This window comes from Miscanthus floridulus, chromosome 18, assembly GCF_019320115.1.
Source record: "Miscanthus floridulus cultivar M001 chromosome 18, ASM1932011v1, whole genome shotgun sequence".
In the NCBI taxonomy this organism is placed as follows: Eukaryota; Viridiplantae; Streptophyta; class Magnoliopsida; order Poales; family Poaceae; genus Miscanthus; species Miscanthus floridulus.
Genome location: NC_089597.1, coordinates 96,449,425 through 96,467,015, shown reverse-complemented (window position 1 = coordinate 96,467,015; position 17,591 = coordinate 96,449,425). Strand labels below are relative to the sequence as shown.

The 17,591-nt window shown below is 46.4% G+C and overlaps 1 protein-coding gene across 1 annotated transcript; it reads left to right on the top strand.

Annotated features, from left to right (window-relative positions):
• The first annotated feature begins 13,727 nt into the window (after window positions 1-13,727).
• On the top strand, window positions 13,728-17,517 carry LOC136520612 (UDP-glycosyltransferase 73B5-like). Its single transcript, XM_066514182.1, has one exon. The coding sequence runs from the start codon at window positions 13,948-13,950 to the stop codon at window positions 15,565-15,567; it is 1,620 nt and encodes a 539-aa protein (XP_066370279.1). The 5' UTR covers window positions 13,728-13,947; the 3' UTR covers window positions 15,568-17,517.
• Window positions 17,518-17,591: the final 74 nt, after the last annotated feature.

Sequence of the window (17,591 nt, the reverse complement as noted above, 5' to 3'; positions counted from 1 at the left end):
GTGATGGCTCTAGTGATGATGGCAAGAAATCTATCAAGAAAGCACTAGCAAGCATCGCCATCAACAACAAGCCCTCCATCTTCGACACTCCATTGACATGCCTCATGGCAAAGCCTACCAAGGTAAAATATGATGTGAGTGATGATGATGAATGTGAAAGTGATGCTTGTAGGAGTGATGATGATGAGGAGGAGTACACCAAGGAGGAGCTCATGGACATGTGTGAGCAAGTGCACACTTGCTTTGAGATGAAGAGAAAGGAGTGCAAAGAATTGCACAAGAAAGTCAAACTTCTTGAGCAATCTCTTGATGAGCTCAAAGCCACTCATGAGAGGCAATTAGAAGCCCATAAGAAGCTTGGCAAAGCTCACTCTAAGCTTGAAAAGGCTCACTCCTCTCTCATTGAGCAAGTCAAGATGGAGGAAGCCTTGTGTCTTGTGATGTAGGACTAACATGTGATATTATGGATGAATCTTTTTATAAGCCCATTGTTGTTGCTCCCACTAAGCCTTCTTGTAGCACTACTACTTCTACTTCACCTTTGAGTGATGGTTTCACTTGTGATGCCTCACTAATGGTGGAAAATAAGACCCTCAAGAAGGAGGTGAAAGAGCTCACTCGTGCCTTAGGCAATGCCTATGGTGGAGATACCCGCTTGCTAAAGTGCTTGGGTAGCCAAAGATTTTTTCTCAACAAAGAGGGACTAAGCTATACCCCCAAGAAAGGCAAGGCAATCTTTGTCACTCCCAAAGCTAGCTTTGTGAAGGGCAATGATCGGTTTTGCAATAGATACAAGCAAGTTGGGCATATAGAGCAATATTATAAGACTAACAAGAACAAGCTACCTAATGTATCCTCAATTAGATTTTATTCTTGTTACATGCTTGTTAAGGGTGCCAATGGTGTGAAGGCTAAGTTCATTGGTACACCAATTGTGGGCCCAAAGAAGAAGGCCATTTGGGTACCAAAGACCTTGGTAACTAACCTTCAAGGACCCAAGCAAGCTTGGGTACCTAAAAAGAATTGATCTTCTTTTATAGGTCAATTATAAAGCCGGAGGAAGGCATTGGGTGCTTGATAGTGGGTGCACACAACACATGACCGGTGATCCAAGAATGTTCAATTCAATCAATGAAAATAAGAGCAATAGATTGATAGTATCACATTTGGTGACAATGGCAAAGCCAAGCTTAAAGGGCTTGGTAAGATTGTAATATCCAATGACTTGAGCATTTCCAATGTGCTACTAGTAGAGAGCTTGAACTTCAACCTATTATCGGTAGCTCAATTGTGTGATCTTGGTTTCAAGTGCATATTTGGTGTGGATGATGTAGAGATCATAAGTGTAGATGGCTCCAACTTGATATTCAAAGGACTTAGATATGAGAATCTATACTTGGTTTATTTCAATGCTAGAGAAGCTCAATTGTCAACATGTTTGATCACTAAGTCTAGCATGGGTTGGTTATGGCATAGAAGGCTTGGTCATGTTGGAATAAAGCAATTGAACAAGTTGATCAAGCATGACTTAGTTAGAGGCTTGAAAGATGTCACATTTGAGAATGATAAGCTATGTAGTGCATGTCAAGCCGGAAAGCAAGTTGGTAACACACATCCTAAGAAGAGCATGATGAGCACATCTAAGGCATTTGAGTTGGTGCACATGGACTTGTTTGGACCAACCACATACACTAGCATTGGTGGAAACAAATACAGATTTGTGATTGTGGATGATTTCACTAGATACACATGGGTGTTCTTTCTTATGGGCAAAAGCGATGTGTTTGCAACATTCAAATCATTTGTCAAGGGCATTCACAATGAGTTTGAAACAACCATCAAGAAAGAGGGAAGTGACATTGGAAGTGAGTTCAAGAACACAAGAATTGATGAGATGTGTGATGAATTAGGAATTAGACATTAATTCTCGGCCAAATATACTCCATAATCAAATGGCCTTGTTGAGAGGAAGAATAGAACACTCATTGACATGGCAAGATCAATGTTGAGTGAGCACAATGTGAGTCATTCATTTTGGGCCAAAGCAATCAACATGGCTTGCTATTATAGCAACTGACTCTATTGTCACCCTATGATGGAGAAGACACCTTATGAGCTGTTGAATGGAAGAAAGCCCAACATAGCATATTTTTGGGGTTTTGGTTGTAAATGCTACATATTGAAGAAAGGCACTAGATTGAGCAAGTTTGAAAAGAAATGTGATGAAGATTTCTTGCTTGGTTACTCCACTACTAGTAAGGCATATAGAGTTTGGAATTTGGCTAGTGGTACTCTCGAGGAGGTTCATGATGTAGAATTTGATGAAACAAATGGTTCCCAGGAGGGAGATGAGAATCTAGATGATGTGAGAGGCACTCAATTAGTCAATGCAATGAAGAACAAGGACATTGGTGAAATAAGACCTAGATAAGTAATTGATGTTGAAGATGACAAGAATCAAGTGCTCTCTAACTCAAATGAACAAGCTAGTGGTTCCCCAGATCAAAGTCAAGCAAGTGCTAGTGATGACAAAGTGCAAGATCAACAACAATTGGCTAGTTCATCATCTCAATCAAATGCAAGCAATCAAATGCAAGTGTTCCAACCAACCAATGTTGCAAGACATCATCCTTTGGACTCTATAATTGGTGACATTTCTAGAGGTGTACAAACAAGATCTAGATTGACATCATTTTGTGAACATTTCTCATTTGTGTCATCCATTGAACCTAAGAAGATAGATGAAGCATTGAAGGATGTTGATTGGGTGAATGCTATGCATGAAGAATTGAATAACTTCACAAGAAATCAAGTATGGGAATTAGTAGAGAGACCAAAGGGACACAATGTGATTGGAACCAAATGGGTCTTTAGAAACAAGCAAAATCAAGATGGCATAGTAATAAGAAACAAAGCAAGATTAGTGGTTGTTTACACCAAAATTTGGAAGGAGAGTCATAGAGACCCAGAAGCTCCCAGGATCGTATCATCAAGGGATCAGTTGCGGGCGGATTAGAAATAGCTAATTCAGACACAAAATCTAGGAATCGGCTTTCTTCAGACAGCGCCAGCAGATAACGACAAGGCTACGATCAACACCAGGACGAAAACATGTTGGACTCTACAAAAAGGGAAAGATTAGAGTCCAAGTTATCTTAAATTAGGAATATTTTCATTTTTATGCCAAAGTCTGTAACAAATCGTGCTCAAATAGGATTCATGTTTAGGCTCCGGGTATAAATACCATACCCCGGCTATTGTAAGAGACAACCAATCAATCAAATACAAGTCAATTACTTTTTTCGGCTCCGGCCACCCCTTAGGAGTAGGAGTAGAGTAGATCTCGGCGAGTTCTTCAGCAAGTATGGCTGCATCGATCCAGTCGACCTCCACTGCTTGTTGTAAGTACCGTCATGGTTTATACCTCTATTCATATGGCTGCATCGATCCGGTCGACCCCCACTGCGGCTCTGGTATAAGCTAGTTATCGACTCTTGCCTAATTCAAGTATGGCCTATGAGATTCTGCCTCACACCCCACTGCTTGAATTAGATCGAGGTCAAGTTATCGGCTCTACCTTTGAATGGCAGTCTTTGGTAGATTTATTAAGTTACCGATATTGCTTATTGCTTTCATTGTTTATCTAATTACAGCAATATCACTCTACCCGATTGAGATTGATCTGGATCGGCCTTATATCTTATTTAACACATCGTTTGCTAATCTTAAACTGATCTAATCTACATCTTAAATGATGAGTTATGTTTTTATTGGCTATTTTATATCAATCTTAATCGTGCATAGCGTGCGGTTAAGGCATGTTTGATCTTGAGTAGATCTATTGGTTAGCGAGAACCGTTCCATGGCCCGTCATCACGGCCTGTGGGATTCTGCCTCTCACCCCACTGTTGGCACCGTGGAGTGGGGATCGTTAGTTGGTAGATCCGTTCCTGAGAAGGCATGACCTTAACTGTGCGCTATGCCTAAATTGGCTGTTTAGCCGATATCAAATGCTTTCACGAACATTTCACATCACAAGATCGTTGAAGTAGAGATAAGTTGAAAGATGTGTTAGCCCCATGATCTTGTTATTGTATTACGGCCTGCATGATTCTGCCTCATGCCCCACTGATATTAGTAATGAGTTAGGGTCGTCGAGTCTATTGTTGTTTCTACAGCCTGCATGATTCTACCTCATGCCCCACTGGTCATGGCGATAGATGAGATCTAACATGTTCATTAGATTTATCTTTATTAGATGGTTGAGCGGTGTCGAATTGTTTCTTTACATAAATAGGAGTTCGGTTACTTGTAATCATTGGCTCAGTATAAACCAATCATCATCGATATCTTATTGCCATTGATTAATGTTTGCTTAAATGATATTTATTCTGAATGATAACCGATTCTTCTTCACACAACCCCATGAGCTCTAACTGACTTATTCTCATGAATATACTAGGATCAGCTATTTAGCCGATTTCCGTCCATATCGGCTCTCATAGCCGTACTTTCAGAACTGTCTGGCAACACCGACAAGTTATGCTCTTAATTACTGATGAACTTTCTCTCCTTGTCAATTGCAGGGTTAAATTGACTGGCACACCTTAGGAGAGATTGCGCAGGATCGACCACCCCTACGCTAAAGCTAGGCGGATCTGCTCCATCGAGCGGACCCATCTGGCTTGCTACGTGTGTCCTCGGCACGGGACGAAATTCTGTGTCGACACATGTTTCTGGCACGCCCGGTGGGACCCCACAATCATTATGGCGGTTCACAATAATGACAACATCCTTATGGTACATTATGAAGACTCGCCTGACGAAGATAGGGATACCATCAACAAAGCTATGGAAGAATTTCAGAAGAAGTGTTTGCTGTCCTACACCAAAACGCGTGACAACATGATTATTCAAAAATTTCCACTACCAAGAGTTCTACTATACGGACAGACAGATACAGTCGAAGCTGAAGAAAGGCGTTTCTTTACGGAAGCCATAGACAAATATGTTTGTGATGCCCTATCAAGCCGCAATGAAGCTTTCGTTGACGCATTTCACAACGCCATGAAAGAGGCAATTCATGGAATTCTAGTTAGTCAGGTTGGATCGATTTGTTACAACATTCTAGATCTGTTGACCCAAGGGACTAATCAAGTTGGCACCAACCATCAAGAAGCAGCACCAGCTGGTAATGGTGAAGTCCAGGCACTTCAAGGTTCATCTGAACAAACTCCAAGTGCTACCACGAATCAGATACAGTACAATCCTGGACCGTCAATACAGCATGTGCAATAGCCGGCGGGGAAAAGTCAGAACCAGATGATCAATTTTGGCACATCAGGCCACATACCATCGTCGGCTCAGAAGATAGCACCATCCATTTAGAGGATCCGTAGAGATATAGATCCTTATGTCTATAATCAGAGACTTCAAGCAGCAAGCCAGCAAAGGACCCAACAGATTGAGATTCCATAAGGCTATCATTATGGCATGGATTATAACACCCTCCACATGATACCAAATCTAGGATATCAAGGCACATGGGATTTCAATCCACAGATGGGTCAGCAAGTACCGAGAAATCCAAATCCGCAAGCTGACGAGTTGCTGCTGAAGGTGACCGAGATGATGAAGAATCAGTTCGGCCTGAAGCCAAAAGGGCTGACCTTTTCGTACAAACGCCCATATCCAGAGTGGTATGATTTAGTCACTCTTCCTACAAATTACAGGCTCCCGGAATTCGCCAAGTTCACTAGTCAAGACGGTACAAGCACAATAGAACATGTCAGTCGGTATCTTACACAATTGAGCGAAGCATCAGTTGAGGATGCCCATCGAGTTCGTTTCTTCTCCTTGTCCCTGTCAGGGCCGGCCTTCACTTAGTTCTCGTCACTACCAGTCAACTCCATTGCCAATTGGGCTGACCTGGAGAAGAAGTTTCATACATATTTCTACACTGGGACTGGAGAGAAGAAAATAACCGATTTGACAACCATAAGATAGAGGACTAATGAATCGAACACTGAGTTTCTTCAGAGATTCTGAGAGACTAAGAATCTATGTTTCTCGTTGAGCTTGGCCGATGATCAGTTAGCTGCTTTAGTCGTCCAAGGAATGCTGCCAATGTGGAAAGAGAAACTGCTGGGACAGGAATTTGACAACTTGGGTCAATTGGCTCAACGAGTGGCAGCACTTAATGTTTGCTTAAATGATATTTATTCTGAATGATAACCGATTCTTCTTCACACAACCCCATGAGCTCTAACTGACTTATTCTCATGAATATACTGGGATCGGCTATTTAGCTGATTTCCTTCCATATCGGCTCTCATAGCCATACTTTCGGAACTGTCTGGCAACACCGGCAAGTTCCGCCCTTAATTACTGATGAACTTTCTCTCATTCTCAATTGTAGGGTCAAATTGACTGGCACGCCTCGGGAGAATTGCGTAGGATCGACCACCCCTACGCTGAAGCTAGGCGGATCTACTCCATCGAGCGGACCCTTCCGGCTTGCTGCGTGTGTCCTCGGCATGGGATGAAATTCTGTGTCGACAGTGGCTCAAGGTTACACTTAAGTTGAAGGTCTTGACTTTAGAGAAACATATGCCCTGGTTGCAAGATTGGAAGCAATTAGGATATTGTTAGCCTATGCTTGTGCCCACAACATCAAGTTGTACCAAATGAATGTGAAGAGTGCATTTCTCAATGGGTACATCAATGAGCTTGTGTATGTTGAGAAACCTCCTGGTTTTGAAGATGAAAAAAAACCCAACCATGTTTACAAGTTAAGAAAGGCTTTGTATGGATTGAAACAAGCACCAAGAGCATGGTATGAGAGATTGAGGGATTTTCTACTCTCTAAGGGATTCAAAATGGGAAAGGTTGACACCACTCTCTTCACCAAGAAGCTTGGAAATGACTTGTTTGTATTGCAAATCTATGTTGATGATATCATATTTGGGTCAACAAACCAAGATTTTTGTGAGGAGTTTGGCAAGATGATGGTAAGTGAGTTTGAGATATCTATGATTGGAGAGTTAAGTTACTTCCTTGGTCTTCAAATCAAGCAATTGAAGAATGGTACATTTGTGAGTCAAGGCAAGTATATCAAGGACATGATCAAGAAGTTTGGCATGAGTGATAGCAAAGCAATTAGTACACCAATGGGGACAAATAGTATCTTGGATAGTGATGCAAGAGGCAATATAGTGGATAAAAAATTATATCGATCTATGATTGGAAGCCTACTCTATGTGACCGCATCAAGGCCGGATGTCATATTTAGTGTATGCATGTGTGCAAGATTTCAAGCCTCACCAAGAGAAAGTCGTTTGAAGGCTACAAAGAGAATATTGAGGTACTTGAACCATACACAAAATGTTGGATTGTGGTATCCCAAGGGAGCAAGATTTGAGTTGATTGGATATTCAGACTCCGATTATGCGGGATGCAAAGTTGAAAGAAAGAGCACATCGGGCATATGTCAACTATTGGGAACATCACTTGTGTCTTGGTCATCAAAGAAGCAAAATAGTTTAGCACTTTCAACCGCCGAAGCAGAGTACATTTCGGCCGATAGTTGTTGTGCTCAATTACTTTAGATGAAGTCTACTTTGAGTGACTTTGGAATCAAGTTCAAGAAAGTGCCATTGCTATGTGACAATGAGAGTGCAATCAAGTTAATCAACAACCCGGTTCAACATGCAAGAACAAAGCACATTGATGTCCGCCACCATTTCATAAGATATCATCAACAAAAATGGGACATTTGCATTGAGAGTGTGCACCAAAGATCAATTTGCCGATATATTCACCAAGCCATGAGATGAGAAAAGGTTTTGCAAGCTAAGGAATGAGTTGAACATATTGGATTTCTCAAATATGTGTTGATGCACCCCCACTTATATGACATGTCTCTCCTTTGAGCAATCCAAGGTAAAAGTTGATTGGCATGGCACACATCCTTGCTAAGGACATGTTTAGTGCATCTAGACATCTTTCACATTTAATAGGCTCATTCATGAAAATCAAATGAATTTGATGCTTGTATGGTACCACTATTGCTTCTATGCTTAATTTGGTCTAGTGGTAGCATATGACATGTTTGTGGGCTTGTAAACCTAGTGTTTGATCTAGAAAATGAACTCTAAGTATTTAACTCAACATGGTACCAGATAACCCTTATTTGGAGGTGTGAAGAAGCTTGTCCTTAGATCAAACCGAGTTAAATATCTTTTGCAAGTGATCTAGATTGAACCAAATTGGGAAAATGATCCTCACTTTACATGGTTTCACCCCAACCTATCTAAAATTTGAGCTCGCCTTTTTGTGCTAATTGTTGACAAAGGGGGAGAGAAATTTACAAAGATAGTAAGATAGGGGGAGCAAACAAATGAAATGACATTGTAAGGGGATCAATCAAAATTGTACACAAGTAGGGGGAGCAAGCTCATAAACTTGTATGTTGCATTTGAATGTGCATTTCAAATATTTGCTTGCATGACACAAGTTTTAAATTTCAATATCCATGCTTGTGTGGTGTATGCTAGTTGTAGGTTTGAATGATGAAATAAAAAACTAGCATGCATAGGTTAAGTAACTAGACTTATGTTCATTTGATGGAAACTAGACCCTTGCTTCTAATATTGATCCCATGGGGTATTCTAGTCTTTGTGTATGTCTAGTTACTAATGGTGCTAAGGATGGTATATTGGTGCACTCTGATTGGTATCACGCTTCAAAGGTCCATCTCTTATACCTTAGCATCATTTGGTAGACATTGTCTCCTATATTTTCTATTTAAGCATATGTGAAAGCTACAATCCAAACCCTTAGCACATATGTAGGGGGGAGCAATTGCTACCATATGGGATTCATAAAACTTGTCCATATCCTTTTACACATGGCAAATATGCTTGGGCAAGCAACATGGATCCAATTAAATTTCAATTCATATCTTTGTGTAAGGGTTGTCATCAATTACCAAAAAGGAGGAGGTTGAAAGCTCTAGTTTGGTTTTGGTGAATTGATGAAACCATAAGTGCTAACCTAGTTTATCAAAGTGATTATGAGATAGGTGCACTACTCCAAGTGGCGAAGCAAATGAAGATCATGACATGATGATGGTGATACCATGGTGATGATCAAGTGCTTGGACTTGGAAAATAAGAAAGAGAAAAACAAAAAGCTCAAGGCAAAGGTGAAATTGATAGGAGCTTTTCGGTTTAGTGATCGAGACATTTAGAGAGTGTGATCACATTTAGGATCGATAGCCGTACTATTAAGAGGGGTGAAAGTTGTATCGAAATGCGGTTATCAAAGTACCACTGATGCTCTAACTCATTGCATATGCATTTAGGATCTAGTGAAGTGCTAACACCCTTGAAAACATTTATAAAAATATGCTAACACATGTGCAGAAGGTGATATACTTGGTGGTTGGCACATTTGAGCAAGGGTAAAGAAGATAGAGTTGAAAATGAGTTGAATGCGTCTGACGTGAGGACCGGACGCGTTCGGTATCTTCCCGACGTGACCGGACGCGTCCGATATACATACCGAACGCATCCGATATACATACCGAACGCGTTCGGTATTCTGGCCAGGCGCGGCAGAGTTGATGAGGTGACCGGACTCTAGGTCGTAGCAGTGATCGGACGCTGAGCAATCACTGTTTAGCATCCGGTCGAGGTGACGTGGGGCGCGGGTGTTGGTCTAGAGAGGACCGGACGTAGGGGTGCATCTGGTCGGCCACACCGGACGTGTTCGGTTGTAGTTGAGCGGCTCTGGGAGCTCTCTAGACTCAACCAGACGCAGCGACCGGATGCGTTCGGTCGCCACACCGGACACGTCCGGTGTGAACCTGCAAGACTCGGGTTGTCAGCGCTATAATTGATCGGACGTTGGGAGCGTTCGGTCCGGTGTGACCGGACGCGTCCGGTCGGCCCAGAGCGGCTCTAGGAGCTCTCTAGACTCGACCGGGCGTTGTGTCTCCTGCGTCCGGTCATTTTCTAACAGCGCGTCCGGTCACCAATATTACTGTGCACAGAGATAGCGGTTAGGTGCGAATGGCCAAACAATTTGAATAGGACACGTGGCGGTCAGGCTGCGACCAGACGCAGCGACCGGACGCGTCCGATGCACATGACCTGCGCGTCCAGTCGTCCCGTAGTCAGCCCAATAATTAAGCCAACGGCTCTATTATTTGGGGTGTCTATAAATATCGTTTGGCCGGCTCTAACTCACTTTCTTGGCCATTTGCATTGACATAGCAACCTTGTGAGCTTAGCCAAAGCCCTCCCACTCATCTCCATCATTGATTCAATATCTTTGTGAGATTGGGAGAGAATCCAAGTGTATTGCTTGAGTGATTGCATCTAGAGGCGCTTAGTGTTCATGTTTCGCTACCGGATTCGCTTGTTACTCTTGGTGGTTGCCGCCACCTAGACGGTGGCACAAGTTGATGATTGTTCGTGGCCATCTCCCGGTGATTGTGAGGGGTCTTGTGCCTTCCCCGGTGGAGCGCCGAAAGGTAACTCTAGTGGATTGCTCGTGTCATTGAGTTACCTCACTTGTGGGTAGGTTCTTGCGGTGTCCAATTGTGTGGACGAGGTTCGTGCAACACCTCTTAGCCGCCGAAACACCAAGTATTGGTCGACACAACGGGGACTAGCGTACCGGCAAGCACATGAACCTCAGGAGAAAACCTTGGTTGTCTCTTGCCCTTTGGTATTCTCCCGGTGATTGAATTAGTATTCATCTTGTGATTGGTTCACTCCTCTACGTGACGGTATAATCACCTTACTTACTCATTTATATTCCTGCAAACTAGTTGTAGCAAGCTCTTTAGTGTAGCTAGAATTAAGAGCTTGCTTTGTAGCTTAAGTTCATCTAGTGGAGCCCTTTAGTGTAGCAAGTGTGAGAGCTCTTAGTGAGTAGTGACTTAGCAAATTGTGTGTTTATTAATCATAGTAACTAGAATTGTTGGATATGTGGCTTGCAACCCTTGTAGAGCTAGAGCAAGTTTGTATTTCACTATTTATCGTACTAATCAAATTGCTTTAGTTGGTTTGTAGATTTATAAATAGACTATTTATCCCCTCTAAGCATATTAGGACCTTTCAAACTCGTCTTAGGCTTCGCTTAGGCTCGGTTAAATTCCAAGATCCGCCACTGCGTGAGGAAAGGATAACACCAGGAAACAAATAATAAGCACCCAATATGTAGAGCAAGTAACACGCTCACAGCTGGCCGAAGGTGCGCTGCCATCCCCATCGGCCAGAGCAGAAGAGGAAAGAAGAAAAATCAGCTTGCATCAAAATCAGAAGGAAGCATAGGCACACAAAAAGAAAAAGGAAGCTCAGCCAAATCTGAGACCTGAGTGGGGAGGAAAAGAAAGGTCAATGTAACGAGAGCAATAAAGCAAAACAGGTGGCAATGGAAAGGAAAAATCCACCAAGAGACTGCCCACCAGGCCATGCTAAATTACAAAGACAGCGTGATGTATCCGACGTACCCTCCAGCCAATCAACAGTCAACAACAATATATGGCCACCAACGCCTGCTGTGGCTTTCTTAGCGCAGAAGAAGAATCGATCCCTTACTCCTCCAGCTAACCAGCAGTCGACAACAATGGCCACCGACGCCCTAGCAGCAGGAAGGCACCAGAACAGGAGGAAAATGGTTCCCTTTGGCAAGGAGAAGGCCACATCAAGCCTAAGCATCCACAACATCTGCAAAAAGGAACAAAGAGAAGACAACACAGCCAAAGAATAGAGTACTAGGACACAAAAGGCTAGAGGTGCAGCATGCTAGGGGCCCACACCAGCGGCGACCCTAGGTTCCTACCTAGGCTCCAGGTATAGATGTCCAACGGGGCCCGATGGGGTTCGGGCCGGCACGGCACGTCGTGCCTCCCGGGCAGTGCCGAGGCGGGCAACGTGCCTGACCTACGGCCCAGGCACGGCCTACTGGACCGATTTTTGGGCCAGGCTAGCCCGATAAGCATGGCCTGTCAGGGAGGCCGGGCCAGCCCAAGGCCCGCTTCAGCAGGCGATGACGGCATCGAGGTCGAGAGGGCCGCCGGCCGCGTCGGCGGCATCAGAGAGAGGAAAGGGAAGAACATGAGGGGCAGTAGGGGGCAAGGGGCAGCACGGGAGCGCTGTGGCGGCGGTCGACGCCGGCGCGCTCGCCCTGTCCTCGAGGTAGATCTGCAACATCAACCGTCGGAGCAGGCAACGGGACGCCAGATCCGGTCGCCCGAAGCCAGTTGCACACTCGAGGCCGACGGCAGTGCATGGAGGAGGCCGCAGAGACGAGAGAGAGGCGGGGAAAGCGAGGCAGGCAGGCAGCTGCTTGAAGCGGATCCGGCGGCCTCGCAGGCCGCAGCAGCACACCCGAGGCGTGGAGCCTGGGGCCGGCGCACTCGCTCCCGAGGCGCGGCCGTGAGGAGGGAAGGAGCCGGCGGCGCCACCTGCCGGCGAGCGGAGGACAGGGGAGCAAAGTCGTGGGGGAGGGTTCGCGGGGGAGGACGGAGTGCGGCGCTGCCGGCGCAGAGGACTGAGTGCAGCGCGGCCGCGTGGGGAGGGGACTACACGGGGCGGCGGGGAAGGGGGGGAAGGGAGTTATTTCGGGGGTGGGAGCGTGGGGCTGCGCGGGGGAGGAGGTTGTGGCCTGCGGCAGACGAGCAGGCCGGGCCTCACGTTGAGGAGCGGGCCGTGCCATGCCAGCCCACGTGCCTGGGGTAAGGTCTAGGCACGGCCTGCTCCTCCGGGCCGTGCCAGCCCAGGCCCACTAGCCGTCGGACCAGGCCGGACTTGGGCCGGACCAAAACAGCGGGTTTCGTGCCGGGCCTTCGTGCCGCGGGCTGCATGATAGCTCCAGGTTTGGCGAGCAATGGAGTCCTATACAGCGCACGGGGCAAGCTCGCTCTGATGTCCTATAAGAACCCGAGCTGAGAAGAGACAATAGTACTGCCAAACTGTCAGTGATCTTTCATGAGTTTGCTTTTGTGGTTGTTGGCAACGTTAATTAGCTATAAGTATCTGAACGGTTACATGCCTAGTACACAGTACCTATAACGAGAAGAATCTGGGCGATACTAGCAGGTACCTAATAAATCGATGAACAAGTGTTGTAGTGCACGTAAAATACAGTACATGGTCATGTTATTTGGAACGGGGGAATTCACGGGACCAAGAAGCAATTTGCATATAGACGAGGCCGCCGGTTGAGCGGCACCAAAATGGCTGCATATGTATGATGTTAGCCATTTGAATGGCTGCATATGTATGATGTTAGCCATCCTTTGCTAGAGATGGAAAGGGAAAGTTGTCTTAGGCCCTATTTGGTTACCTCTCCTAAAAGCTTTAGGAGCTAAAATTTGGATAGAATCTGTCTAAAGAATCAAACACCCCCTCCTAAAATCTCCTAAAAGTTTTAGGAGGCTGGTTTTTCTTTAGGAGCTCCACCCCTCCTAAAACCTCCTAAAGTCCTTCCTAGATCCCACTACCTCTCATTTATTGCCCCCTCCCCCTCTCTCTCTCTTCTAAAGAAGGATAAAAGTGTCTTTGTTCAACAACATTTATTGCTTTTAGTCAGTTTTAGGAGGTGCAACCAAACACTCTTTTAGGAGGTTTTAGAAAGCTACCTAAATTTTTTAGGAACTAAAGTTTTAGGAGCTAGGAACCAAACAGGGCCTTAGACTGCTTACATCCCAATTGTTGTATCTGAGATAGCAAGAACATGCCATCTGGTAATTCACATACCGAATTCAACATTTCAGTTGCAGCTGAAACTGCAAGACACCACATATTTCAGTTGTAATCTGCTGGACGCGATCTTCACGGGAAGGAATGGAAGAGTCTGTTGGAGATGGCCTTGCAAATAGGAGATATATACTAACAGTATACCTATATCTACTACGCAAGCCGCACCCCTAACATGGCCGCCGCCGCCGCCACCAACGGCGCCCTTGCCATGACCAACGCCACCGTTGCCACTGCCAACGGCGCCAGTACCGACGGCACTCCTGCCACCACACCGAATGGCGCCTCCGCCACGGCCGCCTACGGCTCCCCCGCGTCCCACCATGGCGCGAACGGTGCCGGCGACGGCGTTCCCGTGCCAGGCTCAGGCCGCGACCACGTTGTCATCTTCCCCTTCATGGCGAAGGGCCACATGCTGCCGCTGCTCCACTTCGCGACGGCACTCTCGGCGCAACACGGGAGGAGCCGCCGCCTCCGTGTGACCCTGGTCACCACCCCGGGCAACGTGGCCTTCGCCCGGAGCCGTCTTCCCGCGTCGGTGGATCTCGTCGCGCTCCCGTTCCTGTCGTTCCCGCCGCTTCCCGCGGGCGTCGAGTCCACCGACGCGCTCCCGTGCCCGTCGCTGCACCTGACGTTCATGCACGCGACGGGGCTCCTGCGCGGGCCCTTCGCCGAGTTCCTGGCGTCGCTGCCGTCCCCGCCGCTCGCGCTCGTCTCCGACTTCTTCCTCGGGTTCACGCGCCGCGTCGCGGCCGACGCGGGGGTCCGCCGCGTCGTGTTCAACGGCATGTCCTGCTTCGCCTCGGCGATCTGCAAGGCGCTCGCCGCGAGCCCGCCGCCCAGCTTCGAACCGGGGGCCATGATCCAGGTGCCCGGCATGCCCGAACACGTGGTGGTCAGGGCGGAGGAGGTCCCCGATGGGGTGACCAAGAGGGCCGACCCGGACAACCCGTTCACGCGCTTCTTCATGGACGAGATCGGTGACTCGGACGTGCGCAGCTGGGGCGTCCTCAGCAACAGCTTCGCCGCGCTCGACGAGGCCTACGTGCCGGCCCTGGAGTCGTTCTACGAGGCGGGAGCCCGTGCCTGGCTCATCGGCCCGCTGTTCCTGGCCGCCGCCGGCGACATGCCGGACGGCGACAAGGAGCAAGACCCCGAGGGCTGTCTCTCGTGGCTCGACGAGAGGGCGGCGGCGCACCCGGGGTCGGTGGTCTACGTTTCGTTCGGGACGCAGGCCCACATCACGGACGCGCAGCTGGACGAGCTGGTGCACGGGCTGCTGCAGTCCGGCCATCCCTTCCTCTGGGCTGTCCGATCTGACACATGGTCGCCGCCGGTGGACGTGGGGCCCAACAGCCGGATCGTCCGTGGATGGGTCCCGCAAAGAAGCGTTCTGGCCCACAAGGCAGTTGGTGGGTTCGTGAGCCATTGCGGGTGGAACTCGGTGATGGAGAGCCTCACCGCCGGGAAGCCCATGCTGGCATGGCCGATGATAGCGGAGCAGCACCTCAACGCAAGGCACGTGGCCAACATCATCGGCGTCGGCGTGAGGATAGCCCTGAAGGCTGGCGCGGACGTCATCGGAAGCGCGGAGGTCGAGGAGAAGGTTCGGGAGCTCATGGACGCTGAATGCAAGGCAGCGAAGCAGATGCGGGAGAGGGCTGCGTGGGCGCAGCAAGCAGCGAGGTCAGCGGTGAGCCACGGTGGAACTTCGGCCATGGCTTTGCAGAAGCTTGTGGAAGAGCTTCAGGAGACCTACGATGACGTCGTAGGCAAAGGTGCAAATGGTGTTTAGAATGATCTTTCGAGTGTTTCTGTTAGGTTTGGTGTTCAGAATGATATTTCCAGTACTTCTGTTAGGTTCAGTTTCACGAGGACACAGGCGGCCTACCTACATACATGTGTCATTAGTTCTACTATGCTTTTTCTATTTTTCGTTATATAATGTCAGCATGTGTTCCCTTTATATTAGCTGCATGCGTTTGTTTCACAGAATATCAAATTAGATGGAATCCAAACAAACCCACGAATCCTTTCCCAGGAACGAGTTATCCAGTAAAGTAGCAGGAAAATTAGCTGGTATCAGTATCATAGCCCTTATTCTCACCACCATATTTTACACGACATTGAACATTACCAATTGTTGTTTGAGAAATTCAAAAAACTAACCCTTTTCGTGTATTGTTTGGTCCTTATTAGTAGCTCAAAATTAACCCTTCCAGTGGTCATTCAGACCATAAGAAGCACAAGGATTAAGCTCTGGTGTCCTGCTATGTTTGGGCTGAGAAGTTTGGGGGATAGACAGAACTCTGGTGGCTGCTATGTTTGGGTTGAGCAGTTTGGGAATAGACAGAAAGCGTGCTTATCGAGATCAAAAAGAAAAAGCGTGCTTATACACCGTCTGAAACCTGTGGAAGGAGCAGACGAGTTTTCGACAACAAAGAACAGACGCCCACACATATAGCAAGCCTAATCACGCAAGACATCCTCCTCAATGAAACAGCGCATGGGCAATATCCTGCAGATAACTAGCTTGTATATGCAGGTTTGGGCGTTTGGCCATGGCTGCAATCTACTGCAGCAAGGCAAGTTGCTAACTTCTTTCCCCTATTTACCTTTTCCTTTTCAGCATCCTGATGAATTTCTGGCAAGAGTGTAAATTTGTACTGTTTTCTCCATATCTACTTAAATGCAAAGGCAGAGCACCTGCCATTCCATGCTAAAAAAAATGTGAGCTCAAAACTTCCAGCATACAGCCTGTAAACTATGAGCTATAGGACTAATAATGATCGCATTTATACAACTTAAAACTGGCACTGAAACTGCAAGGACACGACACATAGGAGAGAAATAAATAAAAACAAATCATTAATTCATTTATTTTTCAAAAAATTGAGATGGCCTTGGTATCCAGCAATTTACAGAACGAATTGAGTATGTCAGTGATGAACAATCAGATCCTAACAAATAGTATGACAGATTCTTGAAGGAAGATATCAGCTTATGGTGCCATTGTAAAACATCAAGATAAACACCGGCAGCTTAGGCATCCCCAGCTTAAAGACAACGGCCACCAAATCTGGTGAACACCCGTAGCCACGATGCCTAGATCTAAGGTGGGACGCCGCAACGATGAGAGTTGAGAGGAAGAGGGAGACAAATGAGATGAGAAAGATAAGCCCATATGCACCCTACCAATCACAAGTTAAGCTTTCCTAGCAATACAGATTCTCGCCAAAAATATTGGCAGCCAATTGCTCACTGCACAATTGGCCAACACTAATCTTTGGCAAAGCCTTTACCAGACACTAGCATGGCTTGGGCCAGTCCAGCGGCGTGCAAAAGCGCTCAACGTGAATAAAATCCATTACTCTAGATCATGGGATGCAGGGTATTAACAGCTCAGTGATGGCATTAGTAGATGATTAGCATAATTTAAGGCATATTGATATATTTTGAAGTAAATTAAGCCTTAAAGATAAATATTATACAATCGATTCAAGCAAAATAAAAATCATCTTAGTACTCCCTGATCTTAGTACTTGTTTTTTATTTCAGTTTAATACAACATATCCTAGTGCAACCAATCAAACAAATGCTCTACTCTGCCTGATCTTTAGGATGCAATGAACCAAACAAGTTTTTGCATGTCATTGGCCTGTCCCTGCCAGCCTAGCTAGGCTCTCCTTGACAGCGAACTAAATAGGTTATAGCATTCTTTGGCTGCCAAACTTATGGAAATTAAACAATTATGACCTTAAATAAGTGTGGCATGCTTAACATGTGGTGTGGTAACCTGTGGTAGCCATCCAAACCAGC

Bases quoted from the DNA above. Each gene is read 5' to 3' on its own strand.
- LOC136520612 (XM_066514182.1), top strand. From the start codon at position 13,948: ATGGCCGCCGCCGCCGCCACCAACGGCGCCCTTGCCATGACCAACGCC.